We start from the raw sequence: 21114 nt of genomic DNA, 5'->3' as shown, positions 1-21114 counted from the left end.
GCCAATCAAAAGTGTTCTATATATGTGAGCTCTGGTTTATTTGCATATTATGCATCTTCTCATGGCTTTTAACCGATTCAATGTTTCTTACTGTCATTTTTTCCCTCATTTTAAAAGAAATATACTGCTGATTACTTTTTGGAGAGATTGAAAATCGATAAAAACTGATGCAAACACTGCAATATGTTCAAAACCAAACCCAAAAAATGACAATACTCAGCCCTGCCAAACTACATTCCAACTATGTTCTGGCTAATTGACACCACGAACTTTAACCAAGCTTCCATTCTTTCATCGTGTAAATTACGACACAAAACAATGATCTTCTGAAAAAAGACCATGGTTCGTTGAAGCACTGAAAAGAAACAATCAAGCCTGGTTGAAACACTGAAAAGAAACAATTAAGCCTTTCACTGCATGTCAGATTTTCATATATGAATATGTTAACAAAAAATATTGCTATTGCCCGCAAACTGTGAACTTCAAACAAAACTAGTATACAACATAGTAGCATTAGAAAGTTGAGCCCAAATTTTAAATCATTTGTCATAGCCTTGTTGAAGAAAAACGTTTTACCTAACACCAAGTAATATCTAATGGCCTTGGCATATTATAGCCCCCATTGCAGAAAATCTATGTTGCTAACACCCAAAACTTTGTAGTAACCATGGCTCCAGAAACGACGACGTCGCCCAATCATCACCCATCTCAAAAAAAAATCATTACAAGCCTTTGCAGCCAACCATATTTGCTGGTGCTGGAGTAAGAAGCAATAAACCAGAAACAAACTGTATATTATCAGTAGTTGATCAAGAAAACTCTCATTGATGTTCACAAACCTTGGAATGAAATACCCCCAAGTCCTTTGCTGTCAGGAACAGTTAGATGTCAATACTTAAAATATTCACACTCGACAATATTCTTCACGCTTGACAATAGGCACGAACAACCTCCACAATTGGAGCTCGACACATGGGGCATTTTCCACTATTGTGAACCAATTCATTCGCACACTTCAAACAGGTACACATGTGACCACACCTGTAAAATAGTCACACATTCAACCAAATATTTCCTAAAACAAACCACGTGCAATTGGGTATACCTTCACTATTTTGATCCACAAAATTAAAAACAGCAAAGGTAATTGCAACAGGTGGATGAGAACTCCTAACCTGTACAATAGGGAATCTATATGTTTTTCACAGCAAATACAACATATTCCCTTCCTGACAGTAACCCATTTTGAACCATCTATAGCTTCGTCCAGTACACCTGCATTTTCTGAAAATCAAGCAGTCAGAATTTTAATCAGATCCACAAAACATGGTTCACGGCTTCGGAATTCTGTGTCAATTCTGAATACATGAAAACTTGAATTGATGTGAGAAACAACAATTTATTGACTACTTTTATTAAGACATTCTCCTGCGCTAAGCTCTAAAATGATAACAAATTGCAATGGTTTACTTCAAATTTGAAAAAAAAAAAAAAAAATATTGGGCTTTGTGACAGCTTCTGAATCTACTTTGACGCGTTACTTCAAAAATAATAAAAAGATATATAAAATTAGTCCCTTTTGTTCATTAATATAAAATGTTCTTCTCATTCCTAATCAGTAAATACAAGAGGAAGGTTGGCCGGATTTCGTATTTCTAGAACTTGCACTAAATAAGACCTGTAGTTTCAATATCATTCAACAAAAATGGTAAAAATTCTCTTCCAAATAAAACCCTCGTCTACACACACATCATATCGTTGGCTTGTAGTACAAGTTTCCAAATAAAAGATAAAACATTCTCATCCTATACAGTTAGTCAAAGGGGAGTATGGTCTTGTTACCCACCAAAAGTGTGTAACCCCTTGGAGAAAAATTGTCTCCTCCTTGGACAGCCATCCAGCCATTAGCCCTGTATGTTCTCACTCTACACAGTTAGTCAAAGGGGAGTATAGTCCTGTTACCCACCAAAAATGCATAACCCCTTGGAGAAAATTTTTGTCTTCCTTGGACAGCCATCCAGCCAGCAGCCCTGTATGATCAGCACATAACATGATGCCAGGATCTTCCACTTCTTGCTCCCGTCAGATTTCTCTCTCCCATCTAGCAATCCTTCTTGAGGGAAGGCGGGTACTTTAACCATTTTGCAATCATGTTTTTTCACTTAATATTATGGTCATACTAATATGGATCAAGGCGTAGATGATTGACTGATCTTGACTGTATTCTTGTTACCTCATTTCAACTGGGAGGTTAGCATTTGACTCTACTCCAGTGGGACCTCCTCCGAGGCCTTAGGGATTTAGGAAGGACACTACTGGAGGCACTGATTGAAGTAGTATGTCCATGGTTATTCCATACTTACCACTTTCCATCTTTGGGCTGGTGGTCATTGGGATTGGCACCCTTACATCCTCAACCTTTAGTATGGGCCTGAAAAACTTCGACCTGAAGGTTGATGCATGGGCACTACTGGAGGTACTGATTGAAGTAGCATGTCCATGGTTATTTCATACTTACCACTTTTCATCTTCCCCTTGTTCATTTCCATTCTTTGGGTTGGTGGTCATTGGTCATTGGGATTGGCAGCCTTAAAATCCTCAACCTTGAGTATGGGCCCAAAAATCTTTGACCTAGAGGTTGATGCAGCTAAAAGAAAGATAAAACCATAAGAAAACCACAATGAACAAAAGGCAAAATGCAAAAGATGGCTATGGCTAGGACGTTTGATTAGTGCATGGGAAAAAGCCTAGCATGAGCTCTACCCCGCTCATTAGCCATCATATGACACTTCATCTACAAAAACGAACTCTTGTAATGTCCCAACCCTGATGAGCAATAAACAAACTCATCTTTGAGGGGTAAAGAAATATCTCAAAAGCAAACTTGGGCTCCTAGGCTATGCACCCAAATCAAAGAAAATCATAAAGATGTAAAAGGCGCACTAGAGGGGCAGACAATGCAAGCCAAGGAAAGAGGTAAATCATGCCTACACAATCACTCCCTCCTTACATCTATATACTCAGGATGTTGGACCTCCATTAGCTGGTAACATGGCTATGGCACCTTGCCCTGAAGTCATTCTCATTCCACAGCCACCATTTTCACACGCACTTATGGATTGATGGGCTAACTTGGGACATGTCACTTCCTCTTGGGGGCTAGAAACACCTGATAGGGTTATCCACCTAACCATCCCTAACATAAGGAGGTAACCTGTTTACAAGACTTGATCTAGTTAGACATTTGAAGGTGAGCTTTGTGTCAAGTGCTTTTGTGCCTCTGACATTAGGTATAGTCCACTATGGTGCATTTATGGTTATTTAATATTATCCCTAATTATTGGTGATTTCACTTGATTTTGAGTAAGGTTTTGTCAGGTGGTGTCATCACAGGAACAAAGGCCTCTGCAGACATGATTATCACTCTATTCAGCAACATTCTAGAGGTCATTTTACACATTCCAAAGAAAATATATGACCTTGTTGATGTAGCGTCGCCTACCCCGAGTAGACCATTGGGTTATATGTTAGTTCCACATGGTACTCACACTATGAAGTACCCCGAGATGTTGAAACATTGAGCCCATGAAGCTTGGTGTTAGATTTATAGACAATGTGCCCACATAAACCCAGGATTCCCCTAGGCTATCCTTGACATTGTTTGATGTGTGTTGTTTGTACCAAAGCCCGGATGATGATGGTTATCCTCGAGATGACAAAGGAGGGCTTGCACATCGAAATTTGACCCCAACACTTGAGTAGATTGATGCCACATCACCCCTCTTTCCCTTTAGAGGGTGACGTAGGGCATTTTGGTGATGATGCCTTGGTTTGGAGGCACTTTGAAGGCATGCACATGGACTTAGAGCTACTTTTTATAGTATGGAGCACTCATTAGCCTATTCATCAATTACTTGTGGCATTTTGAGCTCCTTTGGAGGGTGACGTCATAGAGGTGGCCTATTTTATTTTTGGCATTATTTATTATGTTTTCAAGCTATGAGGTTTCCTTGCACCCTCACACTTGTTGAACACTCAAAGTAAACTTGTAATTAGGGCTTTTACTTGCTTTACTGTAAAATTGAGGGTGCTAAGTCTCATATAAATAAAGGCTCCCCCTCATTTCATTTCATCATCACACAGTTGTCACTCTGCTCTACAAAAGAGTGTGAAATAGTCTCTTTTTCGCTACTTGGGAAAGATGTGACTTTTCTATGGTGTAAATTTTTGTGGAGATGGTATTTTGCATGGAGATGTTTTTTTGGGATTGAAAGAAGTGCTTCTTTGGAGAATTTTGTAATTTTCATGCTTTATCTTTGATATTTTGCATATTGTATGTGTGAAGTAGGGTTTTTATTTATGCCATGACTAAATGCTAAATTTATGTTGAAATCTTGCTCCATTATTGCATGCAAAATTGTTCTCTTTGAAGCCTATAAGGAAACTTTGAATGTGCATTCCTTATATTTAATTTCTCCCCTCACAAGGAAAATAGTTAGGGTTTTAAAAGTGGATGCCCTAGTCATCTCGCCTTACTCCATCAAAACCTCTTCATAAAATTTTAGTCCTAGAAGATTCCATTAAGCCCATTTAGGATTAGGAACTAATCATTGTTGTGTTGATCATCCATTAATTTTGTTACCCACCATTTTGTGGGTGATATCCCTAGGAGAAAAGAATTCTCCAAGATGGTCCACAGCCGACAACCCCTTGCAGTCACCAACTAGCTCGTTGTGCCACTTCTCCACCACCTGAGCCAACCATGTGGTCCCTAACCCATCTGTGATGATCGTACATTTGAAGATGGGCTTCCCAAACCTAAAGGTATGCCTTGTCATTTGGAAATTGAGTATTGTAGTTTACTTATCATGGCAACTTTTGGGCATGAATTAATGGGGGGATTCGGTGGAAAGAGTGGGCTAGGTCTGTGCTCTTGTCCCATTGACCTATTTTGGATGTTAGCCTTGGACCCTAGTCCCGTGGGATCTCTTTTACTAACCTTTGGGCTCTCAGGATGGTACTTATGGGAAAACCCGATTTTGGTTGCGTGGTCCCACTCCCTCATCCACATACATCACTTCCCCTCCACTCATTATAACCCCATTCATCATTTTTCTCACCTGGGTCCACATTCCTCCACTGGGTCCACATAGGGTTAGCCTCCCCTTCCCCTTGCCCACACCTTGGGTCGGGCCTAGAACGATACCTCAGAGATTGATGCAGCTGAAAAGAAAAGTAAAAGCATAATTGGCCACATTCAACAGAAAAATGTACCACAAAATGCAAAAGATGGTCGGGACAAACACATTTAACATGTGGGCAAAATCCAATGCATGAGCTCTACCCCATTCTCATGGCTATCACCCTAGTTCCTATAGGCCTTAGATGAGCCTCATTTATCATTTAGGAACCCATGATTGTCCCAACCCCTGGTGGGCAATGAACCGCCCCACCTCAAAGGGGGTATCCATTGCTATATTTTACATATCATGCTCTTACTCCTTGAGCCTCGAGCAGTTAACCAAATAAAAATCATAAAAGGCAAAAGGCAAATGAAGAAGGGTGGAAAAATCAAGGTCAGGTGACTCATGTACCACGATTGCTCCCTCCTATACATTATATACCCAAGTGTGGGCTTCCCCTCTATTAGCTACCCTTGTACCTTGGCATGTGACCCGAGATTGCCCCTCTATTCCCCCCTACTTCGTTCCATCACTTTATCACATGCCACCACCATTTGAAGGATGTACTTTGGACATATCATCCCCTTCAAAAGAGGAACCACCAAATAGGGCACTTGGTTAACCCCCGTGGAGTTTGGAGACATTAGCACATGCCAAATCCCATTATGGAAGGGCATGCCATTATGAAGTGCCCACCTGTTGTCCATGGTTTGTAAGCTCCTTAACTCAATTTCTTTAAATGACTTGTTGTGCTAGAAGGCAAGGGGACACATTGGATCTTATGCAGGATTACAGATGGTCTCCATTTTGGGTTTGGTCTCCCTATACGGGGTCCTAACCCTCCAAAGGGCTACATTGACACATGTAGGGTGTGTGTAGAGAGCCATGGGCCTCCACAGCGGTAGACAACATTCCATGGATCCCCAAAGATGTTCAAAGATTGCTCAAGTTTCATCTATTGGACGAGGAAGCGGCACCTGGTTCACCATGCCTAGCCGGCCCCACAGTTGTATTATGCACTTGGAAGATGACTCAAGACCTTGATGATGATATGGCATCACTTATACCATCATCCGAGCCCTTTCAAATGGTCTACGGGCATCTTCAATCTATTTGGAGACCCATGAGGACACTTGTGTGCCCCCACACCCATTAGGAGCACCACCAATTTATTATTTGGAGAACAAGGGGACAACCCCATGTCCACTACTTTTGGGAGTCCTATTTCTCATTATGGCACTTATGGACTTCATAGGCCTCTTAGATGGCCCAACAACATGTACTATAGATCATTCGACCTCTTGAGAGGCTTATTCTTTTGCTTATGAGCTAGTTTGGTGGGCTTGTCACCAAAAGTTAGTTGTTTTGCACATTATTTTATTCTAGGGGCTAATGTAGGCCTAATTAGCTAAATCGAACTTATTAGAAGTGTATAAATAGAAGTGATGAGGATTCATTTTAACATAATCACTTGGATTTGGAACTTGTATCTCTTTAGATATTTTCGCTATCCTTCTTGGAGGACGAATTTTTGGAGCATGGAATGAATTTTGATGTTTGGATTATTTTCTCATGTCTTGGAGCTTCTTGAATGGCAAATTTTGGATGGTTGGATATATTCTTATACAATAAGTACAATTTAATGCTATTCTTTCTTTCTATTTTTTTCACATACATTGTTGCTAGGATTTCGCTATACTAGGGCTTATTTGTTGCATCTATTTATGCAAAGTTGTGGAAATTTTGTTTCTAGATAGTGAATGCTTCATGTATGGGCCATGTATAACAAATGAATGTTCCTAGGGATGTTTCATTACTGAAATTCATCTTGATAAGCCATCTATCTTGCAAAACGAAGTATAAAGTCTTTGAAGTTGCTTTATTGTTGCCCTAATGCTAAGCGAAGTTGCCTTTGAGGCCTCCTTGACCTAGAAAATCCAAACTTCCATAGTTATAATTCTACGACTCCAATCTCCCCAAAGGATTAGGCACTAGTCCACCAAAAGGTGATCACCTTAAACCTTATTCATTCTACACCCTCTTCTTTTCTAGGCCTAGCCCATTAGGTCTCCTAGGGCATCATTTATCTTGCAAACCACCCATCAGAAAAAATCGATCTCTTGGCTCCTACTGTGTTGATGTGTCTCCTAGGTGACCCCCAATTTTGAAGAAATTCCGACGGTGGGATTTCAAGATATCTCAAGCCCTAGCCTCCAGATTGAATGTTTCCCTTGTTTTCCTTAGGCTAGAAACCTCATTAGGACCCTCACATTGTCTTGCATTAAAAAAATTTTCTTTGATCCTTTTCTCCCTCCAGAATAGGTCAAGCATATCATTGGTTACTAAACCCTACCCCCTTGACCTAACCCCGAGTCCACTTGGTCTCGTGTGGTCCCATACACTATTAAGGATAATTCTTCAAGGATCACTTGGAATCCAAGCTTTCACAAGAATTTTAAGGCCTAGGAACCTCCATTATAAGATACATACCCTAAACCTAAACCTTGAAATTCCCCTTAAGCCCTTCCTTGAGAGCTTTCAACCTTGCCTTCCAAAGCAAGCAAGCCACATATTTGAGCCTCTCTTGTGAATAGGCTTCCAGGATCACCCCTCACCCTATCATTGGTCCATCCATTTCGTGATCCTTATCATAACGAGTCTCCTCCCATCAGTGAAAGTCCATAAAGAGTAGGGAGCCTTAGCCAAGGTGACAATGGGCTATTGCTCCATTGTTGCCATTAACCTAGTAGTAGCCCTTCAAGGATCCCCTTTTAGGATCCCAGCTAGTTTGAGCGGCAATAAATTTCATTAAATTTCTTCTTCTAAACATCTAGGGTTAGCCACTAGGATTTTTAGAGTAAAATTTTGCATAAAAGTGAATGTTTTGGATGTTTGTGGCTATAAATTAGAAATCGCATCAATAAATCACATAAAAGCAAAATCTAGCATTGTGCATGGTTAATTCTTCCTTATTAGGGCTAACATCATCCGTGTTTTTTGTTTATGCATGTTTTTCAACCCTAATTTCCCATTAAGTGACCCTAAACCTAGGTGTTTATTAGAAGGTCTTGAATACCCTTGGCATGCCTTTTCTTGGCTATCAGATGACATCGTATACCCTATCAATGCAAATCAACAAAAACCTAACTTATAACAACCACCCTTTTGGTATAGAATATTGGCATAGAATATCTAGGCCTTTCTAGGTTTTGTTGGTATATATTCAATTTATTTGACCTAATATCTATCACCTTGAGCCATAGTAATTGAATATCCATTAGGTGATTTAGGGAATCTTGCCTTATGGTAAAAGACCATTAAAGAGCAAGAGAAAGGTTGTTGAGGTGATAGTGGCAACCCTTTCTCTTGTTGCCATAAGGTTTGGTTATGCTTGGTGGGACTTTGTGCTAGGCCTGCTATATTTTGTGGAAACAACTCCCAAGAGATAGCTCAATTAGTTAAACCATCCACCCAAGGCATGTTTCCAATAGGAAGGCCTTAGGTCATATGTTTAGATCCAATTGTCCCATGGAGTTACTGGCCACTATTGTCTCTAGCAATTAAGTTGCCCTCCATTTTGATATTCTGCGAAAGAGGTTTTGTTTTGTAATTTGTATTCAATTCTACAAGGATAATATACAATCTCATTGGTCAAATTTACTATTTTCAAGAATGGTATGTTGATCGAGCCAGGCCTAGGGGACTTGTTTGTGGCCCAAAAAGGAATACATATATTTCTTGTGATGGGGCTTTACATATAGCCTTGAACAATTACACTTTTATAGATTCATGTTAACCCCAGATCTATTAGTGTGAAATTTTCCATAATGCACTATAGAGTACACTTGGCTTTGACTAGGTGTAATTCAACATTATTGGCCAAAGATATGGGCATCCTGTGGCTTCAATGTCTCAAATATTTGGTCATTATCATCAGTATTATGAAAAATAATGGCACTACCAATTCAATCACATTCCATTGGAGATTCTCAATTGTTTCTCACCCCAAGGAAGATTTTGAGCATGTCAATTATTCATGATACTTGAAATCATAGAAAAACACAATAAAGCACAGATAACCTTGCAAAAAACACGATCGATCATAATGTGAGCCATTTGTGTTATCCATGACTTGAATAACGATACTCTTTTGTTATTCCATGTCTCACTTCTACTTCATATTCTAGCTTAGCCTTCCTTTCTTATCCAGGTGGATATTGGTGGCCACCCGCTTATTCCACTTGGACCCCCAGCACTATTTCCTTTCAATTTCCTATTTTCCAGCACAGTTTCTTATTTCGGCAATTTTCTATTTTTGGTAACTTTTCGAGTCCTAAACTTCCGAAGGCATTTTGAGGCCCTAAACAATGTTTTTTGGGGGAAACAGGCACGTTTGTAGTCGAAAGTTGTTGTCCTTGGATAGACCTTTTTAATGGTCTACCATGCGTGCCAAACATAGATCGTATGCCAAAGTTACAACCCTGGGAAGTTGACGTTCCAACTAGCCCCATCGGGGCACATACCTTTTGGCGCTTGATCTCCTAGGGTTAGGATTTTGGATGTTTAGGTTTCTCACTATTTCTTCATGAAAAACAGGCCTCCAAGCCTCATTGTAACACAGTTCAGAACTAAGTTGCACGAAATGGGGAAACGGGCACAGGTACGAAACACGACCTCCCCAAATTTTGGAAACAGGGAAACGCGAATATATATATATATATATATATATATATATATATATATATATATGTGTGTGCAATCATAAAGCATACATAATACATTATAAGTTATTACATTTAAACATTTTGATTAAATTTACATCACATTACTCATGAATGATCACACAATGAAAATAAAAATATCGGAATATCCAAAAGCAACCTTTATTATATATCCAAATCTCAAAATCAACCTTTATTATATATTAATATATGAGACTGCAAGTGCAATAAAGACTACAAGGTTGCAAGAACTATAGAGACAAAAGACTAATCCTCATCAAAAATAGAAGCAGAACAATGCTCAACAGTGGATGGTGGTGCTGAAGAAGATGATGGGCCAATTCCACTTCCAGTCTGGACCTCAATATTCAGGGCAGCAAGAGAGAGATCCAAATCAGGACTTTCTGCATCCACATCCCATTCTTTAGAAGGACCACTATTGTATTCTAGACCCCTACGAGATGCAAGGTGAAGGTTGGAGTGCACATAAACAAGATCGTCTGCCTTCTGTGAGCCCAACCTATTGTGCTTCACAGAATGAATAAAACCATAAGTGCTCCAATTCCTTTTTGCTGATGAAGAGCTTGCCAATTGTGAAAGAATACGAATGGCAAGGTTTTGCAAATGTACACCATTTGCTCCATGACAAATCCACCACCTAACTGGATTCATGGTGCTTCTCTCCTCCAAAGCTAATATATCTGCATAATCATCTATTCCTGCAGCAAAACTAGCAAATTCTTCCTTTACCTCCCTGTGTAGATGAGAAGGAAACATTCTCATAAGGGCTTTTTTCACCCATTAGCCACCTCTCTATCCTTATGGGGTGCCTTCCTCTTCCCATTGCTTTGAGCAATAAGCTCTTCATCATAAAATTTGGGGTTCAAGGCATGTGCTAAAGTGTGCAATGGAGTGTTGAAATTGTTCCACCTATCAACAATGATTTTCTTGACTAAACCAGCAAAATGATCATCAACAAACAAAAGTTGTGGAGACTCTTGCGAAATGATTTCCATAGTTTTCTCAACCATGGAATCCATGCCATCATATACCTCTCCTAAGAAAGGTTGGTCAGTGTCAGCACTCCGAAGAAGCTCAAATGCAAGGGTTGTGAACTTTAGCAAGAAATCTACCTTGCTCCACCAATCCTCATCAAGGCACAATCTACACACCATATATCCCCGCTTTGAATCTACTTGTCTCCACTCAATCCAAAGTTGACTCACCACCATAGAAACTAATGCATGCTTAACCTCAACAAGGCGGCGCAACATCAGGAAGTTTGAGGCATATCTTGTCTCAACAACTTTTAACAACTCCAATTTGGAGTACTCTCAAAATATGGCCTGGGATTGGTGGTGGTTGGTGATGAATTTGACAATCTCCCTTGCTTCCCCTGTGGTTTCCTTTATCCAGGAAACTTTGTTGTCGATCTCCTCTACGATCAGATTCAAATTATGGACAATGCATGGTGTCCAAAAGATGTGGTCATACCTCCCCTCAATAATTAAACCTGCAGCTTTGCAAACTGGTGCATTATCCGTGATAACTTGCACCACCTTGCTAGGCAAACTGGTGCATTATCCGTGATAACATCAGCAATGAACTGTGCATCTTTTACCTCTCCTGAGCAGTCTTCTGCCTTGATAAACATTGCTCCTTTGGGGGAAGTGGCAATGATATTTATCAATGGTCTGTGCCTTGTATCTGTCCATCCATCTAAGACTATGGTAACCCCAGAGCTACTCCAGGAAGAATGAATTGGTGATAAAATATCCTCCACAAGCTCCTTCTCATTTTTGAGAAGCTGAGTTCTGACTTTCTCATAGTTGGGCCCCTTGTACCCTTGAGGAGCTTTGTTAATTGCCCTTATCATATCTTGCCAGTAAGGAGAGCGAACAACATTGAATGGGATACCACATGCATAAATGCACCTAGCCACTCTGGAATTAGTTTCTTCTCTCGCTTGCACATTCACCAATTTAGCAATTCTACTATCCTAAACTAAAGGGGATGCCCCTCTGGTATTTTTGGGTGTTGGTTGTTCATGTTGTTGAGTGGCACCGGCTCTCCTCTTTCTTGCTTCAACTACAATCCTTGGCTCAATGTTAGATGGAGCTTGAGGAGTAGCTTGAGTAAGCTCATCATGCCTTCTCTTAATAACATCTGCCTCATCTTGCTCTCTTTGATATGCCCTCCTTGCCAATGGATCTGTTGTTTTTGTGCAACCCACAACCCCCTGTCCTCCTCCATGCAAAAGATGTGCCTTCACTCTTGGGTAGGAGCCCTTGTACGAATTATTGCAAAGATTACATCACCATTCCCATGAGCCACCACCTCCACATTTTTTAAGCTTCTGAACATGCCTCCAAAGAGGATAATATTCAGCCCTTGGGTTGGCCCTAGGGCTTGAACTTGTAGCTACACTTTGGTTGGAAGCCATTGCTGCAAAAATAAATTAAAAAAACAAATATGTAAATAAAAAACGTTTTTCATATTTTTGGTAGCATAAACCCTCGAAAAATTGAAGAAATAGTAGGAAAAAACTAAGAAAATGAATGTTGCTTACCCAAATTAATTTTTTGTAGCTGAAGCTACCCCAAAATGCCAAAAAAGACGAGAAATATGGTTGTAGCTAAGCCAAAAAACCAAGAATGTCATAGCCGGAAACTCTGCACTCCAAATCTGCTGTTGAAATCTCTTTCTCTTGCTGCTGAAATCTCTTGCTCTTGCTGCTGAAATCTCCTTTGCTCACTGTTGAAAACACCCTAGCTGAAACCACTGCTCTCTTCCTCTCTTCTCCTTTGCTAAAATCGTCAGTCTCCAAGAGAAACGACTTGCTCAATTGTGTGATGAGAGAATGAGGCGAAGGTCACTTTTATAACTTGAGAGAGGCATCTAGAAGCAACTAGAAGCCACTTTAGTCACCCAATTAAAAAATAAAAAACAAAATAAAATTAAATTAAATTAAGAAAAAGTCAATCTGCGTGGGAAAGCTTTGCCGTATGGCCCGGAAACTCGTTTCCGGCCACACTAGCCACTTTTCCTCCTTGAGAAACAGGCCAGTACGGCCAAAAACGAGTTTCCGGGCTGTACCATATGAGTTTCCCCGTTTCCATTTCGTTTCCATACAGAAACGGACCCTCTGCCCACATTTCCTACAACTTAGGTTGAGAAGGCATGTGGTTGTCACATCTCTTCTCAAAGATAAGCTGCCATTGCCCAAGCTAGTTTGTTTCCATTCTGCATGTAAACAATTTTCAACATTTGTTATTTATTAATTGAAGTTATGTTTCGTTGTATCTCTATGTTCTTCCTTAATTTTGTATTTCACTTTGTTCCTTCATAAATTTGGATCAGTAGTATCAAAGTTGTCTGCTCTTTCTCTGTTTTTCTATACATGTCCCCAATGAGGTTAGAGTATAAGGAGTTGGGACTTGAACTGGTTGAGCCCTTGCAAGACCAGCCTCGACGACCACAACGACTTCCCATGGTGGAAGAAAAGAAAGAAGAGGGAGCAAGAGATCCTTTCAAATTGTTGCTCGAAGAAGCCCTTGAGCGACAAAGGAACGAGATGATGGATCATTTTTCCCAGATCCTTCGGCGGATACCAGTGAGTGAACCATCTTCATCCAGCAGTCACTTTGGAGGCATCGCCCCCTTTAAAGTACAAGTTAACTTTGATATTCCTATATTTGAAGGCCAAATAGATGCAAATGTTCTAGATAGATGGTTAAATTTGATAGAAGGATATTTTTTGGTCCATAATTTTTTCGATAGGGAAAAGATTACTTTTTCACTCCTCAAGGTCGTCCCCCATGTCAAAGACTAGTGGGAAACTTACTGTGAGCAAAGGGACGAGGAGGAATCCTCCCTATTTTCAGCTGCACCCTCTTGGGATTATTTCTTAGATGTTGTCAAGGAACAATGTTACCCTGTTAGGAGCTATGAATACAAGTACATAAAATGGATAACACTGCGGCAAGAAAGGGACCAAGAAGTGTCAGAGTTCATGAATACTTTTAATACCCTACGCACGAAACTAGGTATCAAGGACTCTGAGCGACATCTGGTACTCAAGTATCCTGGTTGTCTGAACAAATATATTGAGGAAAAAATGCAGTTCCTGGACATCTCCTCGCTTGGCTTAGCATACCGATATGTCGTCAAGATCGAGCAGAAATTTAAACAGAAGAAGCGAGACTTTGGATCTGTGAATCTGAGGCAAGGCAAAGGCACCTCCAAACCGCAGAACAAAGGACAAAGCCAAGGTGGAACAACCCAGGACAACCCATCAAAGCCACAAGCAAAAAATAGCAATGCGAAGACAAAGAAAGACACAGGAAAGTGGTGTGAGTTCCACAAGAGCCCCACTCACAACACAAATTAGTGTCGTGCAAAGCAGTCACTGGTGGTCAAGCTAAAAGCTTTAGAGTCAAATGCATGTTCTGACTCTGGGCCAGAACCCGAAAAGGGGAAACAGATCATTGATGCAAAACCCAATGCCACTCTTCCCACCACTAAGGTCAAGAAGATCGAGCTCGAAGATCCAGACGAGGGTGAGCGTCTCTTCCACTCACAAATGTGGATGAAGGGTTCTCTGTTGCAGTTCATTGTTGATAGTGGGAGTCAAAAGAACCTCACCTCAACAGAGGTTGTTAAGCGGTTGGGTCTGCTAAAAACACCACACCGCAACCATACACCATCGGGTGGATCCAACAAAGCGAGATCTCTGCGTCAGCGAGCAGTGTCGCCTTCCCTACAGCGTCAAGCCTTTCACGAACAAGGTACTGTGTGATGTTTCTCCCTTGAAGTTTGTGATGTTTTATTAGGCCAACCATACCTATGGAAACTCCATGTTGTGTCTGATTTCAGACCTCGTACTGCTATTATTACTTTGGGCAAAAACACTATACAAGATACTGGAGGTAACCCCGCCAACCACCATTTATTTGATCTCTGCTAAGCAATGTCGTAAGTTCATCTCCCAGACCGGGAAAAAAATTTTTCTTCCTTATTCACTCTCAAAGTAAGGGGAAGATCATGGCCACATCCATGGCCCCCAGAAAGGGTTCCTCCACGCAACAAAAGCAAGTTGATAAGGTCATGGAAGAGTACAGGAACATCTTCTCCTCACCCACAGGGGTCCTTTGCACTATCAAGTCAAGCATTCGATCAATCTGACTCCCGGAGCACCACTACCTAATGGGTCGATCTATCAACGCTCTCAGCTGGAAAACAAGGAAATCAAGCGGCAGATCCAAGAGTTGCTACAAAAAGGGCACATCCAACCAAGTTCCTCACCTTGTGGAAGCCCAATTGTACTCATACAGAAGAAAGATCGGACCTGGAGACTCTGCATTGATTATCAGACACTGAATAAAATCACTATCAAAAACAGATACCCAATCCCACAGATTGATGACCTTCTAGACCAGCTCAAGGGGGCTAAGTATTTCAGCAAGATTGATTTGAAGTCCAGCTATCACCAAGTTCCAATAGAACTACAGATATATGAAAGACCGCCTTCAAGTCCAAGGAGGGTCTCTTTGAGTGGTTGGTCATGCCCTTCGGGTTGACAAATGCCCCTGCAACTTTTATGAGACTGATGGATGACATCTTGCGACCCTTCACCAACTCGTTCGTGGTTGTATATCTGGATGACATCATCGTCTTCGCAAGAGTTGGGCAGAGCACTTGCAACACATTCAACGGGTCCTTCAAACCCTGCGGTGGCACAAACTATGTGCCAACTTGGAGAAATGCTCCTTTGGCATGGACCAAGTCCAATATCTGGGCTACATAATTTATGAGCAAGGCGTGCATGTGGATCCAACTAAGATCTAAGTCATTTGGGATTGGCCAGCCCCGACGACTCTAACAGAGTTTTGCAGCTTCTTGGGCCTTGCTAATTTCTATCGAAGATTCGTGTTGGGGTTCTCTCATATCACTTGGCCTTTGAGTCAATTTACAAAGGGCGAAGCAAAAGCAAAGTTTTTTTGGTCTGAGTCACAACAGAAGGCATTCATTGAGCTGAAACACCGCCTTTGCTCTGAGCCAGTCCTCACATTGTCAGACCTGCAACAACCATTTAAGATTGAAACAGATGCCTCCGACTATGCTATTGGTACAGCTCTCACCTAGCAAGGGGTTCTAGTGGCCTATCACAGTGAAACACTTTGATACTATTCGGAAATACCCCACCTATGATAAGGAGATGTATTCCATCATGCAGGCTTGTCGACAGTGGAAACATTACATTCTGGGGAAGGAGACGATCACCCACACCTATCACCGACCTCTTCAGTTTATGAAGATATAGGGAAAGTTGCAGAATGATCGCCATTAGGAATGGTCCACATATCTGCAACAATTCCATTTGAACATTAAATACAAGAAGGGCAGCACCAGTAACATTGCAGATTTCCTTAGTCGACCCCTAGTTGTGGTGTTGATCACTGTTCTCAACTCTTGTGGCCAAGAGGCTTCTGGATGGCCACAGCTATACAAAAATGATCCATAATTTGCCACGACATACCAGGTGTGGATGGATGGCAAGCAAGTTCCAAACTTCCAACTCTAGGTTGCACTATTATGCTACCTGGGACACCTTTTCTTTCCTTCATGTGAGTGTGCCAAGATGATTTGGGAGGCACACTACAGTTGCGTCGCAAAACACTTTGGTGTGGAGAAAACAGTCGCAGTACTGTAGAAGTATTTTTATTGGCCAAAACTCCAACAGGATGTTGGAAAATATATTAGATCCTGCACTGCTTGTGCCATCGTCAAGCCAACCATTAAGAAGCAAGGCATATACACTCTTTTTCCTACTCCTAGCCGACCTTGGGAATCCATCTCGATGGACTATATGTTTGGCCTTCCTTCTACCAAGCATGGTAATGACTATGTATTTGTGGTCGTTGATAGATTTTCTAAGATGGCCATATTGGTTGCTTGCAAGAAGAGTATCACAACAAAAGCCACTGCCAAACTCTTCTTCGAACAAGTATGGGTACATTTTGGGATCCTGCAAACCATTATCAAATTGGGATAGCAGGTTCCTAAGCGCATTTTGGTCGAGCCTCTAGTCGTTGTTGGACACCAAACTTACCAAGTCGACTACATTCCACCCCCAGACTAATGGCCAGACAAAAGTCGTCAACGGGATGATAGTGCACATACTACACATGTACAACTCTAAGCATTCACAAACATGGGATGAGAGTCTTCCCCATGTGCAACACAGTTATAACAGAACTCTCCATAGCTCTACTGGCCATAGCCCCTTTCAAGAAGACCTGGGATTTCAACCATTGTGTCCCATTGATGTTGTAATACCTCTTGCAACTACATAGGTAGAATCTGCACATGTTCGGTCTGAAGCTAATAAAGCCACCAAGTTTATTGAACACATTTAGCAAATCCACCAACAAGTTCATTATATCCTGGATAAAGCCAATGACAAGTACAGACAATGTCATGATTAACATCGGGTGCCACATACATTTCGAGTGGGTGATAAGGTTTGGTTGCATTTGCAGAAGGAATGCCTTACTGAGGCCCATCGGAAGCTTCGACCACTCTGCTATGGGCCTTACACCATCACCAAGATTGTGGGTGGCAACGCTTTCGAGCTAAGTATCCCCATATAACTTGGCGTACACCCAGTATTTAACATGGACCGCCTTTGGCCATACTTTCCACCATTGGACACATAGACATTGTTGAGCAGTTGACACCAACACAGCTCAACCTAGATTGCATTGAACAAACCACAACTGATCGGATCATGGACACAGATTAAGAACACTCACTAATAGAGGATCCAGTTGTATCGGGTTATCAAAGTCGGTCAACTCTTGCACCAAGAAAAGTAGCTCACCAGGGACCAAGTTCGACAGAAGTTTCCCCACCTCATGGAGGCACTCAACGCAATGGGGACCATTACTTCCTAAGGAGGGAGGACTGATCCAGGTGGATATTGGTGGCCATCTGCCTATTCCACTTGGACCCACAGCATTATTTCCTTTCAGTTTCCTATTTTCCAGCACAGTTTCCTATTTCAACAGTTTTCTATTTTTTACAGTTTTTCAGGTCCTGAACTTCCAGAACCGTTTTAAAGACTTAAACGACGTATTTTGGGGAAACGAGTTATCTTTGAAAGTTGTTGTCGTCGGATAGACCTTTCTAACAGGCTATCATGCGCATCAAACAAAGATCGTATGCCAAAGTTACGACACTGGGAAGTTGACGTTCCAACTAACCCCATTGAGGCCCATACCTTTTGGTGCTTCATCTCCTAGGGTTAGGTTTTTGGATGTTTAGGGTTTCTCAATGTTTCTTCATGATAAAAAGGCCTCCAAGTCTCATTGTAACACAGTTCAGAAGCCATGTAGCCATCACATCTCTTCTCAAAGATAAGCTACCATCGCCCGAGGTAGTTTTTTCAATTCTGCATGTAAACAGTTTTCAGCATTTGGAATTCATTAATTGAAGTCTTGTTTCATTGTATCTCTGTGTTTTTTCGTTCCTTCATAAGTGAGGATCAATTTCTGCCTTACCACAGCTGAATAAAGTCCTCAGTATCATTCAAAGAGGTTTTGACTCCAATCTAAATTATTTGCATAATGCTCCAAGGAGTTCTAGGAAGAAGCACACAAGTAACATAGATAACCTTTAAGAAGAACTGGTGGAACTTAAATGTACATGTCAGCAACTTCATAATAAGCAGGAGGCAGACAAGAAAGAAAGGGCCTCCCTTAAAGATGAAATCATCTCACTGACCCAGAGGGCCCAAAAATACAAGGAGCAAATTAAGGAGCCAGAATGAAGAAAGCAGATGCCACATTGGAGGATTACCAAGATTATGAAATCTAACTCCAGTAATAGCTAAAAGATAATCACTGAGGAGAAAGATAGAAGCCACCAAGAAGATGTTACAAAGGAGCCCTAGCAGCAGTCAAAACTAAGTCAGTCCCATAATAGCAGTAATCATTCTCCTGACAAGTATTGGTATTGAATCCTCCACAGATCCATTGTTTAGTACAGATATTCATATCAGTGTTTTGGACCATTTTTAGTCTATGGTCTTAAGCCCCTAGGCCCTAGAGAAATATCGGACAGGTTTAAAGAACACCTTCTTTTTTGAGAAACAAAACATATTTGTCATGATTGGTTTAAACTTGAAATTTGACACAAAGGAGAAAGATAGAAGCCACCAAGAAGAACATAACAAAGGAGTGCAGCAGCAGTCAAGACCCAAACATAAGTCAGCCCCATAATTGCACTAACCCTTCCCAGTGAGAATGGAATTGCATCCTCCTTGGATTCGTTTTTTTAGTACTGACCAGAAAAAAGAATGGACCCAGAGAGGACCAAGGATGATCCATTTTTTGTCTTCTTTTGGTCTCTATATTCTAGTAGCCTAGGTGCCAGTAAGCCACTAGGAAGAAGAAAAAAAGATGCCAGCAGCAATCAAAACTAAGTCAACCCCATAGTTGGCTAATCCTCCCCGCTGACAACAACTGGCATTGGATGCTCCACAGATCCGTTTATCAGTGCAGATCCTCATAGAAAAAATGGATCTATATAGACCCAAGGATGGTTGTTCCTCTTTTTGGTCTATATTCTCTAATAGGCTACACGCTAGGCCCTAAAGAAACGAAATTGTCAAGATAGTTTTCAAGGACTTTGAACATGGAAGTTTGACATCTTGTTAGTTGAATTATATTTTGGCACTTGCTTTATGTATGAAAATGAACATAAAACTTAAATACACTGGGCCTTGGCACCTGTTTAGATTCCTATGCATAGATTTCTACATATCCTTTGATACTTGTTTCTTGTCATGTTTTGTATTTCAGTGGTATCTAGACTCTTGAGACTTTGAAATTAGTTTAAAGTTTTATAACTTAATCATATAGTCTATTAATGTGAAGTGAATCTATTCTAATAATATGACAAAGAGAATAAACAAAAATAATGTTTGTCTAAATGGCAATAATATCCTCAAGACATCTACCTTGCAGTAGAGCAGCATAAACATTTAACTTTTGTATAAAAAAATAAACTATTGAGTTTGGGTAGCATCGAATGTGCTCTAGCCCCGAAATTTTGTGGAGGGGCTAGAACACATGAGATCTCCAAAACCCAGAAATCGTTTGGAGAAATTCCAGTCGAATGAGGAGTTATTAAAATAATTAATATTTTTAATGGATTCCTAAGTCTAAACTTAGGAAAATAAAAATATGAATGGGTATTAATAAGAATATGGGTGAGAAACTTCTAAGTGACGAGGATCAAGTCTGTTTTAATCTTAGCCATTGATTAGGGACTTAATCTCGGTCGTTGATTCATCAACAGGAAAAGTATAAGAGGAGGCTTGAGGGTCAGTTGGAGATACACATCAAGAGATCAAAGAGTTCAATTTTTCTGGGGTGTGGTTTACTGAAAAAGTCGAGCTAAGTGATTTGAGTTGTAGTAGGAGGGGCAGTTCGGCAGAGAGACCTGAGTCCAAGGCCGAGGATACATAGCAGAGAGGCAAAGCAGCAGCAGGAGAGACAGTGCAACTCCAGAGAGGGTGACACAGAAGCTAGAGGGGCTGACGCAGTCCCTTAGAGGCAACGCTGGGGTTTTTTGTGGGGCAGAGAGTGCAACAATTCAACAAATCGACTTCTGAGCAAGGGAGGCTCATTGGGAGGGTGATGCAGATCCTAGAGGAGATGACGCAGTTCCAGCGCAGAGCTTGGAGCAGCCATCGCTGCCCAGCAATGGGAACATCAATTGTCATCTGTGGGGCTTGATCATCCAATTGCTGCATTTGCCAAAATATCTATCTCCGAATAGAAGTACTTCTACCAGGTTTATTCTCTGTTGAGTGCGCTGGGTTTGGCACCTTAGTTGTATTCAGAAATCTGCTTAATAATACAAACCCTCTATATGTTGCACCAATTTTCCTGAATTGGATTTTTCCGGGGACAATTGTCCAAAAATAATGGTGTACCTTGTGTGATTGTCTCAGTTTATTTCAGTTCATGATATGTATGTATGTGTAGGTTGCAATAGTGTTTTCATCGTTGTTTGAGTAATTAAATAACTAGTTAAATGTAAAGAACAAGTAGCAGATGATAAACCAGTGATTGTAGTAGGATTTCTGATGTGTAGATTCAGAAATTTTCACATAAACTGCACATTTTATAGTCTTATTCAAA

At 40.9% G+C, this 21114-nt stretch overlaps 1 protein-coding gene across 1 annotated transcript in view; it reads right to left on the bottom strand.

The window, feature by feature from the left end:
• Positions 1 to 455: 455 nt before the first annotated feature.
• LOC149234650 (uncharacterized) overlaps positions 456 to 21114 on the bottom strand; it is a 28765-nt gene continuing 8106 nt past the window's right edge. The window contains exons 7-8 of the mRNA XM_089461216.1: positions 1176 to 1284; positions 456 to 1041 (exon numbers count right to left, since the gene is read on the bottom strand). Coding sequence (XP_089317342.1) covers positions 924 to 1041; positions 1176 to 1284 — 227 coding nt within the window. The 3' untranslated portion in view covers positions 456 to 923. The remainder of the gene's footprint in view (positions 1042 to 1175; positions 1285 to 21114) is intronic.

The sequence above is a fragment of the Pinus tabuliformis genome, chromosome 8 (genome assembly GCF_031772625.1).
Source record: "Pinus tabuliformis cultivar Carrire ecotype Pingquan chromosome 8, CPIR1, whole genome shotgun sequence".
In the NCBI taxonomy this organism is placed as follows: domain Eukaryota; kingdom Viridiplantae; phylum Streptophyta; class Pinopsida; order Pinales; family Pinaceae; genus Pinus; species Pinus tabuliformis.
This window is presented reverse-complemented; position numbering and strand designations above follow the sequence as displayed.